Source organism: Pararge aegeria, chromosome 1 (genome assembly GCF_905163445.1).
Source record: "Pararge aegeria chromosome 1, ilParAegt1.1, whole genome shotgun sequence".
NCBI lineage: Eukaryota > Metazoa > Arthropoda > Insecta > Lepidoptera > Nymphalidae > Pararge > Pararge aegeria.
In genome coordinates this window covers 8859669-8879973 of record NC_053180.1, presented here as the reverse complement: position 1 = coordinate 8879973, position 20305 = coordinate 8859669, and the positions used below count along the sequence as shown (strand labels likewise).

General features: G+C 36.4%; 2 protein-coding genes across 3 annotated transcripts; one reads left to right on the top strand and one right to left on the bottom strand.

Annotated features, from left to right (window-relative positions):
- Window positions 1–261: 261 nt before the first annotated feature.
- LOC120623851 (caspase-3-like) lies at window positions 262–5463 on the bottom strand (the record flags this gene model as incomplete). Its single annotated transcript, XM_039890124.1, has 5 exons — window positions 4979–5463; window positions 3256–3434; window positions 2125–2279; window positions 975–1355; window positions 262–442 (listed from the first exon to the last, which is right to left on the bottom strand). Coding segments are annotated over exons 1-5 (1335 nt in total), but the record flags the coding sequence as incomplete, so codon positions are not given.
- Window positions 5464–9251: 3788 nt separating this feature from the next.
- LOC120624739 (ethanolaminephosphotransferase 1-like) lies at window positions 9252–20305 on the top strand. Of its 2 annotated transcripts, XM_039891445.1 has the most exons (10): window positions 9252–9396; window positions 9508–9587; window positions 9973–10041; window positions 12034–12256; window positions 13173–13326; window positions 14842–14950; window positions 15310–15467; window positions 16224–16401; window positions 17596–17772; window positions 19156–20305. In XM_039891445.1, the coding sequence occupies exons 2-10, from the start codon at window positions 9531–9533 to the stop codon at window positions 19216–19218; spliced, it is 1188 nt and encodes a 395-aa protein (XP_039747379.1). In that variant the 5' UTR covers window positions 9252–9396; window positions 9508–9530; the 3' UTR covers window positions 19219–20305. The 2 variants fall into 2 exon arrangements, with proteins under 2 accessions (XP_039747379.1, XP_039747369.1); XM_039891435.1 differs by having other exon boundaries at window positions 9252–9587.

Genomic DNA, 20305 nt, shown 5'->3' with positions numbered 1-20305 from the left:
ATTTTACACCACCTGTCCGCTCTCGCTCTTGTCCTAATCCAAAGGTTGCCCGTCAGAGATCGCTACTAAGCGATAAGGCCGCCTTTTGTATTGTACTTCTGTCTTTGTATTTCTATTGTTTTTTTTTCCTAACTTCATAGTGGTGTACAAATAAAGAGTTAAATAATAATAATAAATTACTTAGATAATAATTAAAAATAAAAACAAGAAATGTCGATACAATTTTATTTAATAATAAAAGACTTATGAAGGAAATTTATTTTTGTACAAATATAAATATTTTAAATTGAAGTCATCGGAAACTTTCTTCTCGAGATATTGTGTTATGTGTCTAACCATTGTTTCTTTCGACGTATTGAATTCCGCACCGGCTTCAAATGTTTCACTTAAATCGAGGTACGATCCTGCTATAACGTCATCTGGGTTATCTTCTACAAAATGCCTGTAATAAATTAAAAAATTAAAAAACTCCCAACCTTATTAGCTTTACTAGAAGAATAATTATTCATCTAGTAAAGCTCTCATTCGATAACCATATTGAGGTGGTTGTGAAAAAAAATTTGCCAATTTGTAGTGGCGGTCATCTTGAGTTTGAAATTTAACATAGTTTATAGTCTTTAAATAGTAAAGTCATTTGATACCCATATCGAGTGAGTTAAGAAAAACCGATTTTCATCAAATAATTGATCCCTCCCGACTAATTGAGTTTCTAAAAAAGAAAACCCAATCATAATACGATGCGACAGACAGACACATCAAACTTATCCGACAACAACCGATCGATCTCGAGTCCTTTCAAGATCGTAATGGTATCACTGCACAACGGAGGTCATGATATTTACTAAAATGACACGTGATAATAAGTGGTGACGCAGCCTACACAAAGCACGTTAAATTAAATAAAAGAAGTGCAAATGAATCGAAGGAATTGAAAACGGATGCTGGATTCCTAAACTAAATTATGCGAAACTTACCTTAAACATTGTCTTAAATAATCAAAATGATCTAGAAAACACAAACACGGGCCAAACTGAGTCAATAACGGCGTTTCTGGTGCTGCACCGTCCGTTACTTCGTTCTTATTGGTAGATACTTCGCCATCGCAAAGCGTCAAGCTGGGGCCATTTTCTATGTACTTCTTGAGATACAGTTTCCTTATCAAAGAGGAAGACATGACTGGCATTTGTTTGTTTATATCTATATCTCCGGTTATCCTATTGTATTCTTCGTGCTCCATGTCGATAGCTACGGCACGTTTAACTTCAGTCGTGATTGATTCGAAGTCGACCGCTGGTGAAAGCCGGTCGATTTCCCGACAAAGAGCCTGGATAAACCAAGAACCGTGTACTTCATCTCTGTAGGGACAAAGACAATAAATTTTTTAAGGAGTGACCTTGGATTGTAAGCTTCATTAAGGTGACTCCATATAGAGACATTAGCGGGTAAGAGCAAAGATTATAAGTAGTCCACATACATAGTAGCATATTATAGAAGAGAAAATCCAAGAAATTATAGTTGGGTGCGCTTAGAGAGCAAACGCCTGGCTAACCTTACGAAATAGATTAAGTTAATGTATAACGGAATTGTATGTCTCAAAGAGATCAATAAATCGTTCATTAATCGTTGATCGTTTAATATTCTTAGAATATTTTAATCCGAAGAAGGCTAAATATCGATAGAGAAACCAAAAGCGATTTTTAAATAATTTTTGTCTGTCTGTCTCTTTGTTCACAGTCTGTTGCAGTCGAATCTTATAACCACTAGTGTATAATATTCGACTGCATATCTTGTGCTCCTGGATTTGATCCCTGGGTCGGGCAAGTAAATAGCATTGAGTTTTTCTAACAAGAAATTTTTAGTCCCAGGCCGGAGACCGGAATGATCGGTGAACCACACCTATGCCTCCATGAACACCCATGAGCACGTTAAGCTGTCGGTCCTGATCTCTTTCCTTGTGTCGGGTCGACCTTCCTATCATGCGAGTGAGGAAACAGAGGGTGTAACAGCTTTTCTGCTCTTAAATATCTCCCGCGTAGTTGTAAAAGAACTCTTTTTAGATTCGGACAGATGAAATACGTCAGGGAAACAGTTGAAACATAGTGGATAATTAAAATCTGTTAATACCGATGAGAAGGATTCCCCATGTAAGAGCTGTGAAAAACCAATATATCTGACTCTATTGGCAGTGTATATGGGCCCAAGTCTTCATCCACGTCTTTGTGAATCTTTCCTATTTGTTTTGCGAACACTCCACGTATTGGCATACTACCTCGGCAAGCCTAGAAGTGAAACATGTAATTTATTACAAAAAAATTCCAAGGTTATTTAGGCGGTGTTCTTTGTTATAAAAAAATGGTCCACTGGATGGTAAGTGAAACACCGCAGTCTATATATAACCAGACGACCTACCACCTACGCCTCAGATTGACGGTCACTAGTTGCAGCCTGCAGGACGTGTTCCTTGCATACCATGCGAAGTATTACTCTCTTTATAGGTGATAGTTTTCCACTTACCATCAGGTGGGCTAGCTGTTTGGTCAGCCAATTATTACTATAAATAAAAAATAAATAAATAAAACAATTTTATTTTAGGTCGGGGACCAATATACAAGAACGATACTATAAAAATAAAATTAACTTAAGTAAATCCTTATAGATATTATAATGAAACTAGCTGTTGCCCGCGACTCCGTCTACGTTTCATTTTGTTTTTTGATATGGCATTAAATTTTGTGTCACAAAAAAAATGTAAAGTATTCAGTATCGCTAAGCCTTGAATGAGGAGTTTGCTGCTGTCCGCTGAGGAGTTCGGTCCTCTATCTCCAACCACAGTTTGGACAAAATTAAACACATATTATAACCTCTATAGTACAAAAATAATTATTTAGATCGGTTATAATTTGTCGGAGTTATGGTGTAAAATCATCAATCACTTTCATCCCCTCTCCCAAAGGTGAGGATACTTTTAACACTTCCAAGAATATGTGTACAAAGTTTCATGAGGATCGGTTAAGTAGTCTTTGCGTGAAATCGTAACAATCAAACTTACATTGACATTTATAATATTAAGTAGGGAGTAGGGATAGGGAAGGGAAGTAGGGATAGGGATTACGAAATATGAACATTTTACGAGTACGTCAACTTGGGCGTGTAATTCATTGACGCATTTCACGGTATTAAGTTTATATAAAGTAGACGAAAGAGCAGTAAAGAGAATCGATTAACTCTTTATTAAATTAACGTGTTTGAACTAACCTGTATAATCAATAATTTTGGTTTCGTTATGAGTGTAGGTTTGTCGTGGGTTTTAAAATGGTTTATTATTTCTGATTCGCTGAACTGTTGGTCTTTGGCCCGAAGCATGCCGTCGTAGGTGCCATGGGTTAGCACCGCAACCGCTACGCAGCCGTAGTCCGTGAAATCTTTCTCTTTAACTAAAGCAAAAATAATATTTTGTTTATGAATTATGATTAGTTTAGCCACTGTTTATTAGTAGTTCAGTTCGCAATTCGCAATCGTTGACTCCACACACCTTTGAGAACATTATGGAGAACTCTCAGGCATGTTTCCTTACGATATTTCCCTTCACTGTTGAAGCCAGCGATATTTTAATTACCTAAAACGCACATAACTTTGAAAAGTTAGAGATGCGTGCTGGGATTTGAACTCGGCCTCCTGAAAGTGAAGTTGAGCTCCTACCCACTGGGCTATCACAGCTTTATAATAATAGATAAGTCATGATTTATCTATTACTTAATAGTACCTAAATACTAATATTATAAAAGGAGAAGAGACGTGTGTTTTTTTGTATGTTATCTATATCCGACCACCGATCTTGCACTTTCTTGTTTATTGTTATAATTTTTTTTGTTTATTCTGGTTGTTGACTGCACCTGATAGTAAATGATGATGCAGTCTGAAGATGTTAGCGGGCTAACCTGTTAGGAAGAATGACGAGTGTATCTAAACCATAATCGGTTTATACGCGACACGTATTTGTCGGTAGGGTGGTAACTAGCCTCGGCCAAAGCCGCTCACCAGACCAGACCAGAAAAAAATTAGAAATTACAAATACCCAACCTTCCTTAATCGCTCACCAGATACTGCTGCACCAGGGAGGTCGAAAAAAGTTATATTTAGAGATGGCCGTAGAATACTTTAAGTCACGGCAAAAAAAAAACAGGTAGGAAACTCGTTCCCTGGCCGATAAATGAAGACTACCAATCAATACCCGCGAAACTGTTTCGCGGTGGCATCCAACCGGATCGCAAAATAGCTTGACGTCGCGTCGGCGAGAATCATTGCAGACAGATTGCATGTTGTCATTGCTCAGTGTTAGGTAAGTATGTACCTATTTGTATAGAAATCTAATACAAAAACCACTAATCTCCGATTCAAGTCGTCTTCGTTATCTACGATAACGAAATATGAATCATATTGCAAAACATCAAAGAAATGCGTCACATCAGAAAAATGCTAATCATGAATCTATCCTAAGCTAACTCTTTTGTTGTTATTATCATAATTATCATCAGCTTATAAAAGCTTCTATGTACAGGCCTCCTTTCTCACAGGAGAGAAGATTATAGGTCAAATACCCACCAGGTTGCTACAATGTGAGGGATTTGAAAAAGCATTGTTCTTAAAAATATCCGTAACTATATTAAAAAATCCAAGGTAAGTAACAAGACACCTTTTCCTTAAAGCTCGCACCTACGATACCTACCTACCAACTATCTTACGTACCCCTGTCTACACACTGTAAACTCAATTTCTTCTGAAGCTAAATTTTAATTCAAGGCATTTTAAAAATGGCACAAAAAAAACACAAATTCCCTTGGTATTTGTGTTTTTTTCAGTAAAACACAAATTCCCTTGGTATTTGTGTTTTTTTTGTGCAAAATCCACAACCACGTAATGTCCAAACAACCGGCGTTAGGCAATGAAATACTGTTGTTATTTTAATGCGCCAACTTACATATTCTTAATGCCTCTAATATTTCAGCTTTATTGAAATCTTTGTGCACTTGAACTTCAAATCCGTATTTGCTAAATGTATTTTCCAGAACCTCCACGTCCTTTTCGGTGCCAAGCCTTGGTTTATACCCTTCTATGTTTTCTTGATTGAACACCATGAGATAATTCTTCTCGAACGTTTCTAATTTGTAAGTGGTCTCGTGCTTGTTCAAAGCCTTGATGTTATATGGAATAGTTCTTTCTGTTTCGCCTATTTCGATACCAGGCGACTGGATTTCATCATCAGCTACTGAATCCTCCACTGACACTTCCCGATAAACAGGTGGATTATACAGACTTGCATCCAGGTGATTTTGGTTTGGAGATAGTGAAAGACTCTCATATTCCTGCACTAGAATATTACCAGCTGAATCTTTCTCGCGTGTCGTCCAAAAGTCCATTATAATTTTGTGTTTATTGCAGGTTTTAGAAAACAACACTGCCACACTCGTTTTTAAAACACGACTTATCGCTCTTTAATACATTATCTTATCATACCGATATAGCGTTGAAGTATCGAGTGATGCTAAACTATAAACATTAAATTTTTTATTTTAAGTATTTAGCCCGAAAACGTTTAGGAATCTACATTATTATTCTGGCATGCTTAATTTATATTCTTAATTTTATTGATTGTTGTTAGATGTACATTCAGTAGTATTAGACTCAGTAAACCTATTTACGCATAGTTAGCCAGGTAAGTAGTAGGTACATAGTTTATATCATCGTTATCAATAAGGCAAAATCAATTACATCATCATCATCATCATCATCATCATCATCTCAACCAATTGACGTCCACTGTTGGACAGGTATTTTGTAGGGAGTTCCACAATGCACGGTACTAGTCAGCTTGCCTCCAACGGCTCCCAGCTACTCGCCTAATGTCATCTGTCCACCTCGTTGGGGGCCGACCTACGCTGCGTTTACCGGTGCGGGGTCGCCATTCTAGTACCTTAAGACCCCAACGTCCATCGGTTTCGTATTAGTTCGTAATTGAGCCCTCCCCCGCCCCGCGGGTGTCGTACGAGGTGACTTAGGGAATATAATGGGAGAACGGGCAGCAGCGTCCTCTGTGCTTTTACTACCATCTACTGCCATCACCAAACCATCTGCCTAGGTGTGATTATGGGCAAACCCTCTCGTTGGGAGATACCTTTAGTCCAGCAGGTGCACTGGCTTAGGCATTTGAATGCAAAAAATAACCAATTCCTAATTTTGGGAATAATAGTACCTAACTAAAATGGGGCTGACTGGGGAAACTGAGCTACAAAAAAACTGAAAACAAGTAGACAGGTAAAAAGTTTTAAATCCTTTTATTTTATTATTTTAAAGCGTATTTTTAAGTTGTGTATTCTTCTAAATAATCGTAGTTTTTTTAAATAACTTTTAAAATTAAATTTTGTTTAGGTGTAGCCCTTGATTTTTTTTTAACTGGCGATAACGTCTTCATTGAATGTCAGATTGGAATAAATTAAAAAGTATTTTACTGCTATATAAATACCAATTTGAACAAGAATTAATACGTTTTCTCAGCGCACGCCAAGTAATGAAGTTTATAGGTGAAATTTTGCTACTTTGAGGTACATTAGAGAATCTCCAATTTTTTTTAAATAAATTATCGCTTATGTTACTTCGTGATAGTTGAGCTTTCTTTGAGAAGAAATGGTTGAAAACGGTCCAGTACTTTCGGAGCCTATTGGGTACAAACAAACTAACAAAGAAGTCTTTGCTCTTCTTAATATAAGTGGCCACTATGGTGGTGTTGAAAATATGGTGGCTTTCGTAGAAGAGTAATGGATTAAACTACTATCTACCATATTGAATGTATTGTGACGTCACATAGCCCTGAATTGTTGAGTCGCTGAGGATGCATACATAGACTTTTAAAAAGTTTTTCATTTTACACCGACTAGACTTGTAAGTTTTTGTGTAATTATACGACAAACTAGGTTCACATTCAAATTAAAAGTACCAACTTAATACAATCGAGAAGGATCCGCCATTTATTTTGATTTGTTTCTTAGTATAACATTTTCAAAGTTACCTATAGCATGCCTACAGTCAAGTAAAAGTCACCTTGTCAAATTTAAATGACCCAAATGAAGCTGTTTTTTTTTCCTTGGTTTAATTTACCAGACCGTATGATGTTAAAAAAGCTGGCAAACGTTTTCGATATTCGTGCGATAACAAAAACCTACTTAACCACACCTATTATGTTTTCAGTGGCTTCGGTCCCGAGGTCTTGGCGAATTAGATACCCCACCTACCGACGTCTTTGTCGGCAAAGCGATTTACCGTCTATATTACCAAGTAGAAATCGATTAGATGTAGGGGTTTCATATAACTAGGTACCATACCCCCCCCCCCCCCCCCCCCCCCCTAACAGTTTAGAATGCTATAGTCCGATTCAAACTCTATGTCGTCGCGGAAGTAAGCTGACAGTAGCTAACTTTGCGCCGGCGCGGGTGCCTCGTCAACTGTACCATCCCGCTGATTGGCTAATAACGATAATGAATTCCGCGCATCGAAACGCACTCAGTTCAATTAATAAAAAAAATTACAGTGGATTAGAAATATAATCTTTGTGGCTCTTGGAGAACTGTACCATCTGTCCTTCTTTTATTATCAGGGAGTTTCATGCTTGTGAAATGATCTATCGGTGCGGACTCATATTAAACTTACGTTGCTGATAAAGCAGCAGAAATCGAAGAGACAAAATTATAGCATTACCTATTTCTTATTCTATCAGGGTAACCGACCACAGTGCCCAATTTCCTCTTGCTGTAAGTCTCGACAGCTGCAAGTGGAGACCTCGTAAAGCAAAATTTATCTAAATAGGTACCTATATTATAATTTTACGTAATTTATACACGTACAATTCATATCGTGACTCTGATAAGGATTTTGGATGAATTATATAAAATCATATGTTTTTTTGCAGCATCCTGCACAATCAATATGCATGAAATTCAGCTTACAAGCGGATAACACAGTGTAGAGCTACCCTATTTGAAGAACCATGAAACTGGTTGCTCTGGGGCCTGTACTGTCAAGTGTCGTGTTAAACCCAGACAATGACACGATGTGTCACGAGTGTTTTATTCCTTTAGGGATGATGCAAATAATCATCGATGTTTATTCAATGTGATGGGACCTAACGTTTCAAATACATAGACCATCGGGGATTTCGTTGCATCGAATAGAAATCATATTTTTCATTTTGACTATCTGTGAAACTAAAATAAATAAGGAAATCAATTTTATGGCTTTTTTACCTTGTTTTAAATAAATTAAGAAAAAAACAAAAAAAAATTATGACATAAAGGTTCTCTTCTTACGTGTGTACATAATATTCTTATGGAAAATCTTTTATTATTATAGAAACTTTATTTCGCTATTCAAAACAATATCCACCAACCAACAGTGTCGTATCGCTTATAAGATATTGAGTCTAATCTACCCACCGTCGTCCTATTAATTTATATCGTCCAATATTGTTTGTTTCCTAAAAATAACAAACCAAAAAGCTTTTAAACATTTATGATATCGTTTAGTTTAAACTAAAGTTAAGCAATAAAGACTAATAAGTTTCAAATAAAAATGGCAAATGATTGCATAGGTAGCATTACTAGCTTTTTACTTAGTTCATAATAATATTGTTTATATATCATTTATAATAAGGATTGCCATAATATGTCAATTGTTTCAAGTAAGTATATGCTATTTTAATTTCTTAGTCATTTTCAATTTACTTTAGATTACTTAAAGACTCGCCATCCATATCAGAGTGATCCCTGCCGCCTTAGTGATTCTGCAACGTCAGCTGGTCGTCCTTTGTTTACAAGTGAAGCAACTTTTTACCATTTCAACCTCCATCATTTGTTATTGCTGTGTGTCCGGACCAATGTAATATGGGGAGGAATAATATATGAATTCTTCTTTCAATGGTCTTCATGAAAACCTTTATTATATAAATAATTTTGTAAGTTATTGGCCACGTCTAGCACTCGTATAGCAATGTTGATGTAACTGCTGAGTGCCATAGCATTTTCCACCAATCTAATAGTATCCATGTGCAACAATATATGTTTTAGGAATCAAAACATTGTGTTTCATTTAAACTATCGAAATTTAAATTTATCAACGTATACCGAACAACACTACGTTTCTTTACGATTATTTCTATAGTCTATATTTTACAGTCTTACGAATACCTACGATAATCTTATTGGTTAAAGCCGTGTGATTGCCGTATTGCGTGACTTTTCGCCTGTGCTGTGGTTTACAAACTGCATTTTGCCGAAAACTTTTTTAATGAAACTAATTAATTAAAGCCCACATAAGCTATTTTACATCAACTTACATCCCAGTTAACATGTAAATAGGCTGTAGCTATCACATTATAAGTAGAAAAATGTGTTATAAACTCAATATTTATGTAATATCAGTGTTATGAAAATACGTGTTTGATTTTGTGTATATTTTTAGTCGTCACTTGTGGAAGCCCTAAAATGTTTAATTATAAATATCTGAGTCGAGAACATCTCGAGGGATTCGACAATTACAAGGTACCCATTGAAATTTTAGTTTTTAATTATGCGTTTCATAATAGATGCTTTTTAGGAACGTAACCTAAAATTATCGATCATTTACGCAACATTCTACTGCAGTTCCGTCTAGTTTTGCAATGCAAAGGCAATTTATAGCTTAAATGTTGAATATATAATTAATTATAGTCAACACTTTTTATTCGCGGAGCATATTATTTTCCATTAATATAATACTAGCTGTTAGTCGCGACTTTGCTCGCGTAGAAATTTTGATGTATTATTACCACCTGACGTGAACCCTGAACTGTCACTATGCAAGAAAAATTTATTATATACATAAGATATTATTATGGTAAAATACTGGAAACAAGCTTTGGTTAAAATAATTTTTAATTTTTTTCAGTATATGTCAAAAGATACAAGCCCGCTTAGTGTATATGTGATGCATCCTTTTTGGAACAAAGTTGTTGAGGTAAGCTGAATAATCTTTTCCTAGTTTAAATAATAGAAATGTTTATTATAAACAGAGACTATATTCTGAACTTACATGTTCTTGTGCATAAAGAACAACCAAATTTTTAATCTGCTAAGTTTGACTTAATAGTGTAGATCATATTTATGTAATGAACTCTTTTCTCGAGTTCATATATCGAACCTTTTCTTAAAGTCACCAATGTTTTTTACCGTGATAAGTGACATTTAAAAAAGATATTTAAGAGTTTTTTTAAAAAGAAGTTATTGGATTTCAAAGACCTGAAGTAAGGGCTTTAATGTTGTTTTATAATAATGTTTATAATACTTCCTTCAATGGGTAGCTGAAATAAAGACGAAATTGCGTGAAAATACAAGATAACGATTATGTCTGAAAAAAATACTGAAAAAATATATATTCAGCTGAAAATTCTGTTTAATTAATAATTGACATGATATCCCAATTGTAATAACTATTGTTATTCTTCGAAAAACTTTTGTGCCCATGATACAAATACATAATGAGTTTTTTTATGAAAAAAAGACCTTTAGACTATCCTGCAGGAGCTCTACTTATGTATCTTACTTGTTTTTTTTTCTGAAACCATAATATATGGTAGACAAAAACATAAACATGCACCTTTTGCAAATGCAGGGCAAGTCTGAATCTAAGACTTCCATTTGAATTTGAACCCTCTCTTATAGAAGATAGGGTTTTAGAACCTGTGCCAAGCAGTGGGATGTTTATAGGATTATGATGATAACAATAATTATTGTAATATTATATTTTAAATGAGTACATATATTAAATAATTTAATTCATTGATTGCACACTGTTGTTGGCAGTCAATGAAGAAAGAATGTATATATTCTAAAACAACTTGTTACAAAATCCTTTGTAGATGCTACATACCAGACCTTGAACGGATATTGATCTTGCCTATTGTCAAGGCAATAAAGGTCATAACAATGCCTCTGTATTGTATAATATAATAGGTTACTATGTACAGAGGGTTCTTAAGAGGCCCGATTGTATTGTATCGAGCTACTGCACTGGTGTCGTTTTCCACTGGCAACACTATAATATTACGGACTACAAACGGACGGACGTCAAATCTATACCAATTCATTATCATTATACCATTTGGCTTTCCTTACAATGTTTTTCCTTGAAAGTAATTGATATTTAATTACTTAAACCGCACATAACTCCTAAAAATCCGAATTGCGTGCCGGGGTTTCCCCTTTCCGGGGGAATCGAACTCGGCCCTTCCAAAAGGGACGCCAAAGGTTTCACCCGTTGGTATCGTCGCTTCGTATTTAATTATATGTATTTTTATTTCCATTTCGAAGAGTAGATCTGATCATCTAAAATGTAGAACGAAACACTTGCAAAGCGCCCGACAGCAAGGCACTCCCAATGAGTGCGATTGTTTAGTAAACAGAATACATAAGAAGATGAGACAGACAGAATGGAAGATTTGCTAGTGCGCAATCGGAGTCGTTTTCGAGTACTGAACTCTGTACCGTCGAAGTAAAATTGACTTAACGCAGTGGCATGCACTTCATACATGCACAAAAGCAATGCTGCCTATCCTAGAATTTATATATAACTCGTATCGAAGAAGAATTATTGCCGTTTTATGCAATTTTGCTGCTGTATGCATACCCTGGTAAGAAGCCCAGTGCACCCCACTGACTTACTGTGTAATGTCACTCGTTTTAGAGTACTTCTGATTTTTGCTTCACAAACGGTCTTTCAAAAATGAAGTAGGCAAATTTGAGCTTTAATTTAATGCGAATAAAAACGATTTTACTCCGATCTTCAAGTGTTCAATACTCGAAAACGACTCCTCGATTGCGAGCGAACAAATCTTGCACATAGGCTAACCATAAGACTAGTACATTTATTTACATCTTGCGTTTTGTATTTTTAAAGTTGGTTTTCGTTGCGGCTGTAATATTTTTTTTTATTTTATTCTTTCTTTTTCAGTATGTTCCACGATGGGTAGCACCAAACGTACTAACGTTCGCAGGATTTATTTTGACTGTACTCGATTTTGCCCTGCTCTCGTATTATGACTACGATTATTTAGCGGCGAGTGCAAGAGTCGACAATGAAACGACAACTGAACCACTGAATGGTCACACGGAGATTATTCCGCAGTCATTGTGGTACATTTTAGCCGTTTTCCTCTTTGTGGCGTACACCCTAGGTGAGATCTTTGTATTGTTCGACACTATAAATATACAACAGCGTGGTTAGCATTGGTTTGCAACCGGTGCCATTATCTACTCTGATTAAACAAAGCAATTAATCATTATTAAGCATGACTTTACCGAGGAATAGGGAGGCAAATAAGGTTTCCTGCCCTGGGTGGCAGTTAACAAAGCGTCAAAATCACGATCGTGTTTAATAAATAATAAAGGACATTTCTTGCAATGGATAAGTAATTCATTTGATATCTGAACGCATACTACATCCGTTCCTTTAGTCCAAAGTAATTAATACCTACCCGTGGACGTCTGGAAAAAAAAGCAACCAAATTTTTAGATCTTTTAACTATCTATCACAAATGGGCATATCTTGTACTACTTACTTAGCTAATTTAATAATCTCCCGGCTGACATCTTTTTAACACCCTTGTTAAAATCCTAAGTGCTAATGTCAAAGATTAGAGATCGAAGAATTTGCAAACACGAGTTTTTTCTTTATCTTGATCGCGGCTCATTCCATACTGATTAAAAGTACCTGTTGGAATACCTTTTTATGAGATTAATGCCCGTTTTCACTAAACGTAGGAATCAACTTGATCAGATGCCTAGTGCTTTAGGTGATTCCTAGAGAAGAAAAACGTTTCACGAAATCATAAGTCTAACGACGTAAGGAGCCGTCTAAAATTACGACACCTACTTGTGTCAAGAACCATAGACAAGTTAGGTTATATGAGTTGCCTAATGAAAATCGATTTGTGAAAGTTAAAGTATGCCTAGGAATCTTCTTTGATTAGGCATTTACTTACTTTGGCATTACCTTGTTCGTCGTTAGGGAAAACGGTACGGTAACGGTAACGGTAACATATATGTAATTTCTGGATGGTATTCTATTCCATGAGATTATCTTATTTCTAGATGGTATCGACGGCAAGCAAGCGAGACGCACACAAACTTCAGGACCCTTGGGAGAACTGTTTGACCATGGACTCGATTCTTACTCGGTATTCTTCATACCCGCATGCCTTTATTCAATTTATGGCCGAAAAGACTTCTCCATATCGCCATTAAGGTGAGTGGTGTTGTCTAATAAAAATCTATAAGAGAATAAACCGCAGGACATACCACTACTATTCATTTATGAAAGCTTTTCAGTCTTTTAAGAACTTTGGAAAAGAATAGATTCATTTTAAACTAGTCTCTTCAAATGTACTTAGGTAAATAATCTCGAAATTAAATTGTTTCGGCACAGGATAACGACTAAGTATACAATAATTGCTTATACTCTACAAAAGTGAACTAGAGATGAACCGAGTATATGTTTCGCCCTAACCGAGTACCGTGTTTTACTCTGTTTCATTGTTGCCAAACCGAGTACTCGGCTGAGTTTCTCGGTTCAGTTTTTCACATCTTAGAGAAGCGAAACAGGTTTTCACAGCCACGGCAACCGGCAGGGGTATTACGTATCTCGCGACAGGCTTAAATGTTGCAATCACTGCTGTCAAACGTCACTTTTGTTTGTTTATTGTATGGAAAAGTGACGTTTGACAGCAGTGATTGCAACATTTACGCCTGTCGCAAGCCTGTCGCGAGATACGTTATCACCCTGCCGGACTGCTGGCGTGCGGTCACTCCCACTTCAAGTCTTTCACGCAAATTTTAATACGTCTCGTATATAGGAAGCAAATGTCGTTATGCAATTTAAGTACGTCTAGTATACAGGTAGCAAGTGTAATTTACGCAAGTTTAGTACGTCTCCTATACATGTAGCAAGTGTCATTTATGCAAATTTAATACGACTGGTATTCAGGTCGCAAGTGTCCTTTATGCATGTTAAGTACAGTATACAAGGCACTTGCGATGCTTTTTATGCAAGTTTATTAAGTCTCGTATACTGGTTGCAAGTGTCTTTTATGCAATTTCATCACGTCTCGTATACAGGAACCAAGTGTATTTTATGCAAGTTCAGTACGTCTCGTATCCAGGTCGCAAGTGCCTTTTACAGGGGCTTCAACGTGGCGTGCACAGGGTGTTTGTCGAAATCATGCATAAAGAAGGAAGAACTATTTTGCCTATTAATACCTAATTTACCATTAAAACAAATCCTATTATGGAGCTGAGAATGAATTGAGTACCTATCTTAATTAAATAAAGAAACTGGTAGCTTTGTATTTTATCCAATACCATCTATCAGACACGTGCTTAGCCGAGCAACTCGGCATTGAAACCGAGGTATTCGGCCGAGTACGAGTAATTGAACAACTGCCAAGTATGCTGAGTACCGATTAATAAAGGAGTACTCGATCCATCACTAGTATAATCACTTAAGAATATCATCAATTATCATCAGTAGCCTGTAACAGTCCACTGTTGAACTAAAGGCTACTACAAACTGGTTTTCCCAATATCACCACGCTGGGCAGACGAGCTGGTGATCACAGTAGATTGATGATTGGAGCTGCACAGGACAATGCCAGTTCTCCATTATTCATCTAAATAAATATTATACATAAAAACTCTTAACTATTTATTGTACTCTGTACTATTACTTTAATTATATGACTTCACTTGACATTCTTCTTTACAGAATGTATTATATAATGTGGAATCTTCTGCTCAACTTTTACCTAAGCCACTGGGAGAAATACAATACTGGTGTATTATTTCTACCCTGGGGATACGATTTCAGTATGTGGGTGAGTGTTAACTTAACCTTCAATTTAAAAAGTAATTTGAGGCATTCAATTTAATAGAATGTTCACAGTTTCTCGCGGACGCAATACGACAGGACGGCACTAGTTTTAGCCATCACCAATAAATGTTACCTATTCAGAACTCAAGAAGATGGCACATCATTGTATAATTTTCTACCGGCTGACCTCGGTACTTTAATTTGAAGATGGCACCTAATAATGAATAATTAAAATTTTAAAACTAGCATGTGTACGATGAGCCTAAGCTCTTAATCCCACTCATACAAAATTAAAGAGCTTATGCACAGAAGTGGGATATTATTGGACTGAGGATAATGAAACTACCCTGTTGCCGTTCACAGACGTCAACCTTCGTGTTTCTATGGACCGGGGTCAAGGGCACGGGTTTCTATAAGCGCTACCTGTTCGGTAGCTACACTCTCGCCAACGCCTTCGAGTGGCTGATATATGCTACGGGAGTGTTCACTAATCTACCAGTCGCTCTCTACAATACCTATCTGTAAGTACTGCCACAGTTTATATAACTCACGAAACGGAAAAGGATTTTTGACGGTATTAAAATATCACTTGTGTTTGTGTAATACTCAATTATTATTTTTAATAATATACCATATCACAAAACTAGGAAAAATTTCCAAGCCAAGTGAAGGTGATCACGAACGCCATTGAATGGTTTATCCCTATATACCATCTTCTGTCGTCACAAGATAATAAACAATTTGGTATTGCTACTGTTAGAAAATTTTATTTTATGTTTTAAAAGATCTTTTAAGTGCAACAAACGGATTTTGGGAACGTTCCTCAGTTAATCAAACGTAGTTTTTATATCATTGTTTCTCATAAATAAACAATTAAAAGGAGATTTTAACGAGCGGTAAAATATTATTTTTATAGTTAGTTAGTAGTGTAGGGGTTTACTATCAGTTATGATATTTTTATAGACGCCATTGCAGTCACGCATTCCTAAACGGGCCTTCGCGCCATTTTTATTCATTGAATTTTGAGGACCAAATATACTTCGCATACTTCCGACTCGACACACAACTAACTATATAAATAACCAAATACAATCTTCCTAACAGAGCCGGTTGAAAAAGACAAATCCCAGTTCAGTGTGAAGTTTTTACATTGACAATTATTTACGTAGACAAATAAAATTATTCAAATTAAAAAAATTACCTGTTTAGGACCTCTTTGCTGTAAGTTTATCTCCGGTGTCACTGTATGTTGAATAGGTTGAAGATGATGATTGCAGGTCATACAAATTGCGTACGGGCAAAATGCGGTCAACCACAGAAGCTTTACGGCCGCTTTGGCCTCTTTTGAGTATGTTCGTCGTGTGCTCAATTTGGGTTCACAAATCCGAACGGCTACCAGACTGCGACCCGCGTGCCCTTTTCCTACTTATTGGGACGCTGTTTAGCAATGTGGCGGTAAGTAAATACGTGCTAATAAAAAGGCGACTTTCTGACATTTTGCTAAAACGGAATACCAAAAACCAGCTCGGTGATGACTTAATCAGTCCGGCCAACCTAAATCGCGTACTCTGTCGTGCTAATAAAAAAGGAGACTTGAAATTTTGCTTATACTGGGTTATAGACAAAGAAAAAGTCAACTCAGTTTAAGCAACATGTCAAAAGTCCCCTTTTTCATTAGCACGACAATGTACGCAATTAGTTTTTCGGAATGTAATAGTATTGACTACTAACTGACATTTTGTACCTGTAACCTGACATTTTGTACATGGAACATGCACATGTCTCAAAGAAACAACTTCAGCCCGGCCAAGTAAGAAGGGGCGAGTAGTTCTATATTTCGTTGTATGGAACATGACGTCATTGCAAAAAACTAGTCTTATATTATATATATATTCAGTCTTCCATCTGAAGAGTTAGAGGATAATATAAATCGAATATACAACGTGTTATTGCAAGCCGAAAAAATACTTCACAGGCTTTAGAGGTAGGTACATTATGTACTGTCTCTGAGACTTATCTGTGAAACCGAAAACCTAATAGTTTTTGAGTAAACCACTGCCATAGTTTTTACTGAAAGAAATCAGATGCAGCCCTAGCATCAAATGCAAAATTAAAATCATGTGACTCCTGTCGCTTTAATTGGTACGCGTCGCGCAGCGTAAGTATTATGCGCGTGTCGGTCTTATATCAATAGGGTTGTCATAAGTAAACAATGTTTTGAATTCGTTTGTATAGAAAAATAAATTTGGTTCTTTTAATTTAATATTTTTACAGGGCGACTCCTTATGAAATATACTTTTGCATCCTTCAAATTTATTTTGTAATTCGGTTACACGTTGTTTATGTAATCTTAATTTACTTTCATTTATTATTTATTTATTTTTTGTTTATTTATATCCTTAGTATACTTAAAGCTAGCCAAAACGTATACTAAGTCAGTTACAGATGTACATTACAAAAAATATTAGTTAATTTGTCTGTATGTAATTTATGAACTTAGCTATACTTACATTTAGAATCGATGATATTTATATAACGGGCTTTAAACTTCTTGACGGAAGCCAACCAAATACAATACCTGTGCGATACATCTCGGTATTTTTTTTAAATATTATAAATCAATTTCTTGAACTATACATATTTTTCCAGTGTCGTCTCATAGTGAGCCAAATGAGCAACCAGCGATGCGAGATAGTCAACTGGTTGCTATGGCCTCTTTCACTGGCCGCCATGCTTTCCATCGCGCTACCGAAGTACGAACTATCCGCGTTCTACGCAATGAGTGCCTTGAGTGTCCTTGCACATATACACTACGGAGCCTGTGTGGTAAGAATTTTTCTCATATGGAAAACTAACCTTTGCCCGCGACTATTTATTTATTCCTCTGCTACTAGTTACTACAAGTTAGCCCATGACTGCAAACACGTCTGGTGGTAAGTAACGATGCAGTCTAAGATGGTAGCGGGCTGGCAGGCAGTTATATTAAATCAATACCCCAAATCAGGTTTTACGCTGCCTCAAACGCTAAATCGCCTGACGGCACGTCATTGACGGTAGCTTGGTAACTAACGACGGCCGAAACCTCCCACACCACACGAGCACCAGAGAAAAATCAGAAATTATAAAATTCCCAAATTGCCCTGGTGCCTGATCGAACGTAGGACCACTCACACATAAGATCACAACGGTCACCAGTACATGAGGTAGGGAGGTCATCAATACTTCATGTTAAATCCTGCGTAGACCGTTATTCCCCGGGATAACAAGTACGAGTATGTTATGTCCTTGCAAGCTGTCATCATAACATCAACTCATTACCGGCCCACTACATGGCGGGGGTCCTCCGACAGTCAGAAGGATTTGGGCCGCAGTCCACCACGCTGGCCCAGTGCGGATTTGTGGACTCCTCAGGCATCCAGGTTTCCACACGATGTTTTCCTCCCCCGTTGAAGCAAGTGATATTTTAATTGCTTAAAACGCACAAAACTTAGTAAAGTTAGAGATCTGTGCTGTAATTCGAACTCGGCCCTCCGAAAGTGAAGCTGAAGTCCTAACCGCTAAAGCTATCACCGCTATGTGTGCAAGCTATATATATATATATATATATATATATGTGCATAATTTCATCAGGTTCCGTGCAATTGTACACTATTTCGTATTTATAATATTTTGTTGACTGTACGGCATGCTTAAAGTATCCATTGAATACTTAAGTATTTGTAGAGATAAAAAAATACAATTATAAAAAGTTCCTTAACACGAGGCACCCTCGCCGCAAAGCGACTTTAAGCTTGGAAAATGGAAGTTATGCTAGCCCTTTTATATAAATTATAGCTAAAAACTGTTCCCAACACGTATGGATCTATGAACACTTAACATGTTAAATGCATACTAGAAAATGTGTTGTGCGGGAACGATATACTCGTTTGTTACGCACGGGAGGAGACGCGCGGGGGCCCAGGCGAGTCGACGGGTACATCGCACGGTCGCGGAGGAGAAAGGCACTCGCAAACGGACCACTGACGACGCGATCAACGATTTTATAGACAATTGTTACCAGCGTTGTAATTCTCATTATAATCAGCTTTATATACAGTCCACTTAGTTTCATTTATATACACATCAAAGCGGCCGTGAGGACGCCAACACATGTACTTATTGAAATATTTCCTGTGAAAATAATCTCAACTCAATGTTTTCTATTTCCAGGTAAGACAAATGTGCGATCACTTCAGAATAAGCTGTTTCCACATAAAACAACGAGCGGATTGACTTTTAGACGACAATGCGTGCTAAATACATAACAATATGTTAAATGCCATTTATCACAATTATTATTCAATATTATTTTCAACTTTATGTCAACGCCATAAGAACCACACAAATATTATAATTTGAAATCATTACCACGCAAGATACGATGTACATTGAAACACAACACACCCATTATAGTTCAATTGAAGCGATTCAAATTTGTGCACACATTTTTATTACAATAATTTTGTATCACATATGCCAAATGCCAATTCTGTTGTACATAAAAGTATAAACTGAACTAAATTGACAGGTCTTAAAGTAGGGCTTGTTAGGTTTCCTGAGGAAAAGAATATCACTCCTGTTAAACCTCTAAATATGGTTTACAGATTGTGCAAAGAATACTAAACCTACAGTTTGATGTTTCGTGTGGAAAAGAATAGCACTGTTTTAGACCTGTCAATATAGTTTACAGATTTGTGTACAAAGGAAACTAAATTGTCAGGTGAAAAAATGTTTCCATCTATTTCTACAAAGAACATATTGAAAAGGATGTCATTACTTATTAATAATTGTGTCAATTTGGTGTAGTTTAGACACTGCGAGACAGAAATTATATTAATGTATTGCAATACTAGAAACTGACATTCCTGTTGATAGCTCAATTTAGGCTGTCAATTTATTCTAGCCTTTGTGTACAGGTGAATTAATAGAAATCCAACATGGCATACAACATAATACGTGCTGAGACATAACCCACATACCCATTGTATAAATATAAAAATATCGACATAAGGGCGTGAGACTGACTGACTGTAAAAATGTTGTGACTGTTATTTAGTAAAGAACGTAATACCTCCAATTTAAAAAGCTTGTAAAAATAATAGATAATAATTAAAATATATCGCTGATTTAACCCTTTCCATAAAATTATTTATCGCTAAGCCTAAAGAATTTATATGGGCACAACTATTTTTTTATAAATATATTTCTTTAATTTTAAATTCAAAATTCGATTAGCCAACTAAGTAATGGAGCCACCAAGGCGTTCAAACTCGTTTTGTAATTACGTACAAGTTTGCGTCCAGCGTACGACCAATCAGAG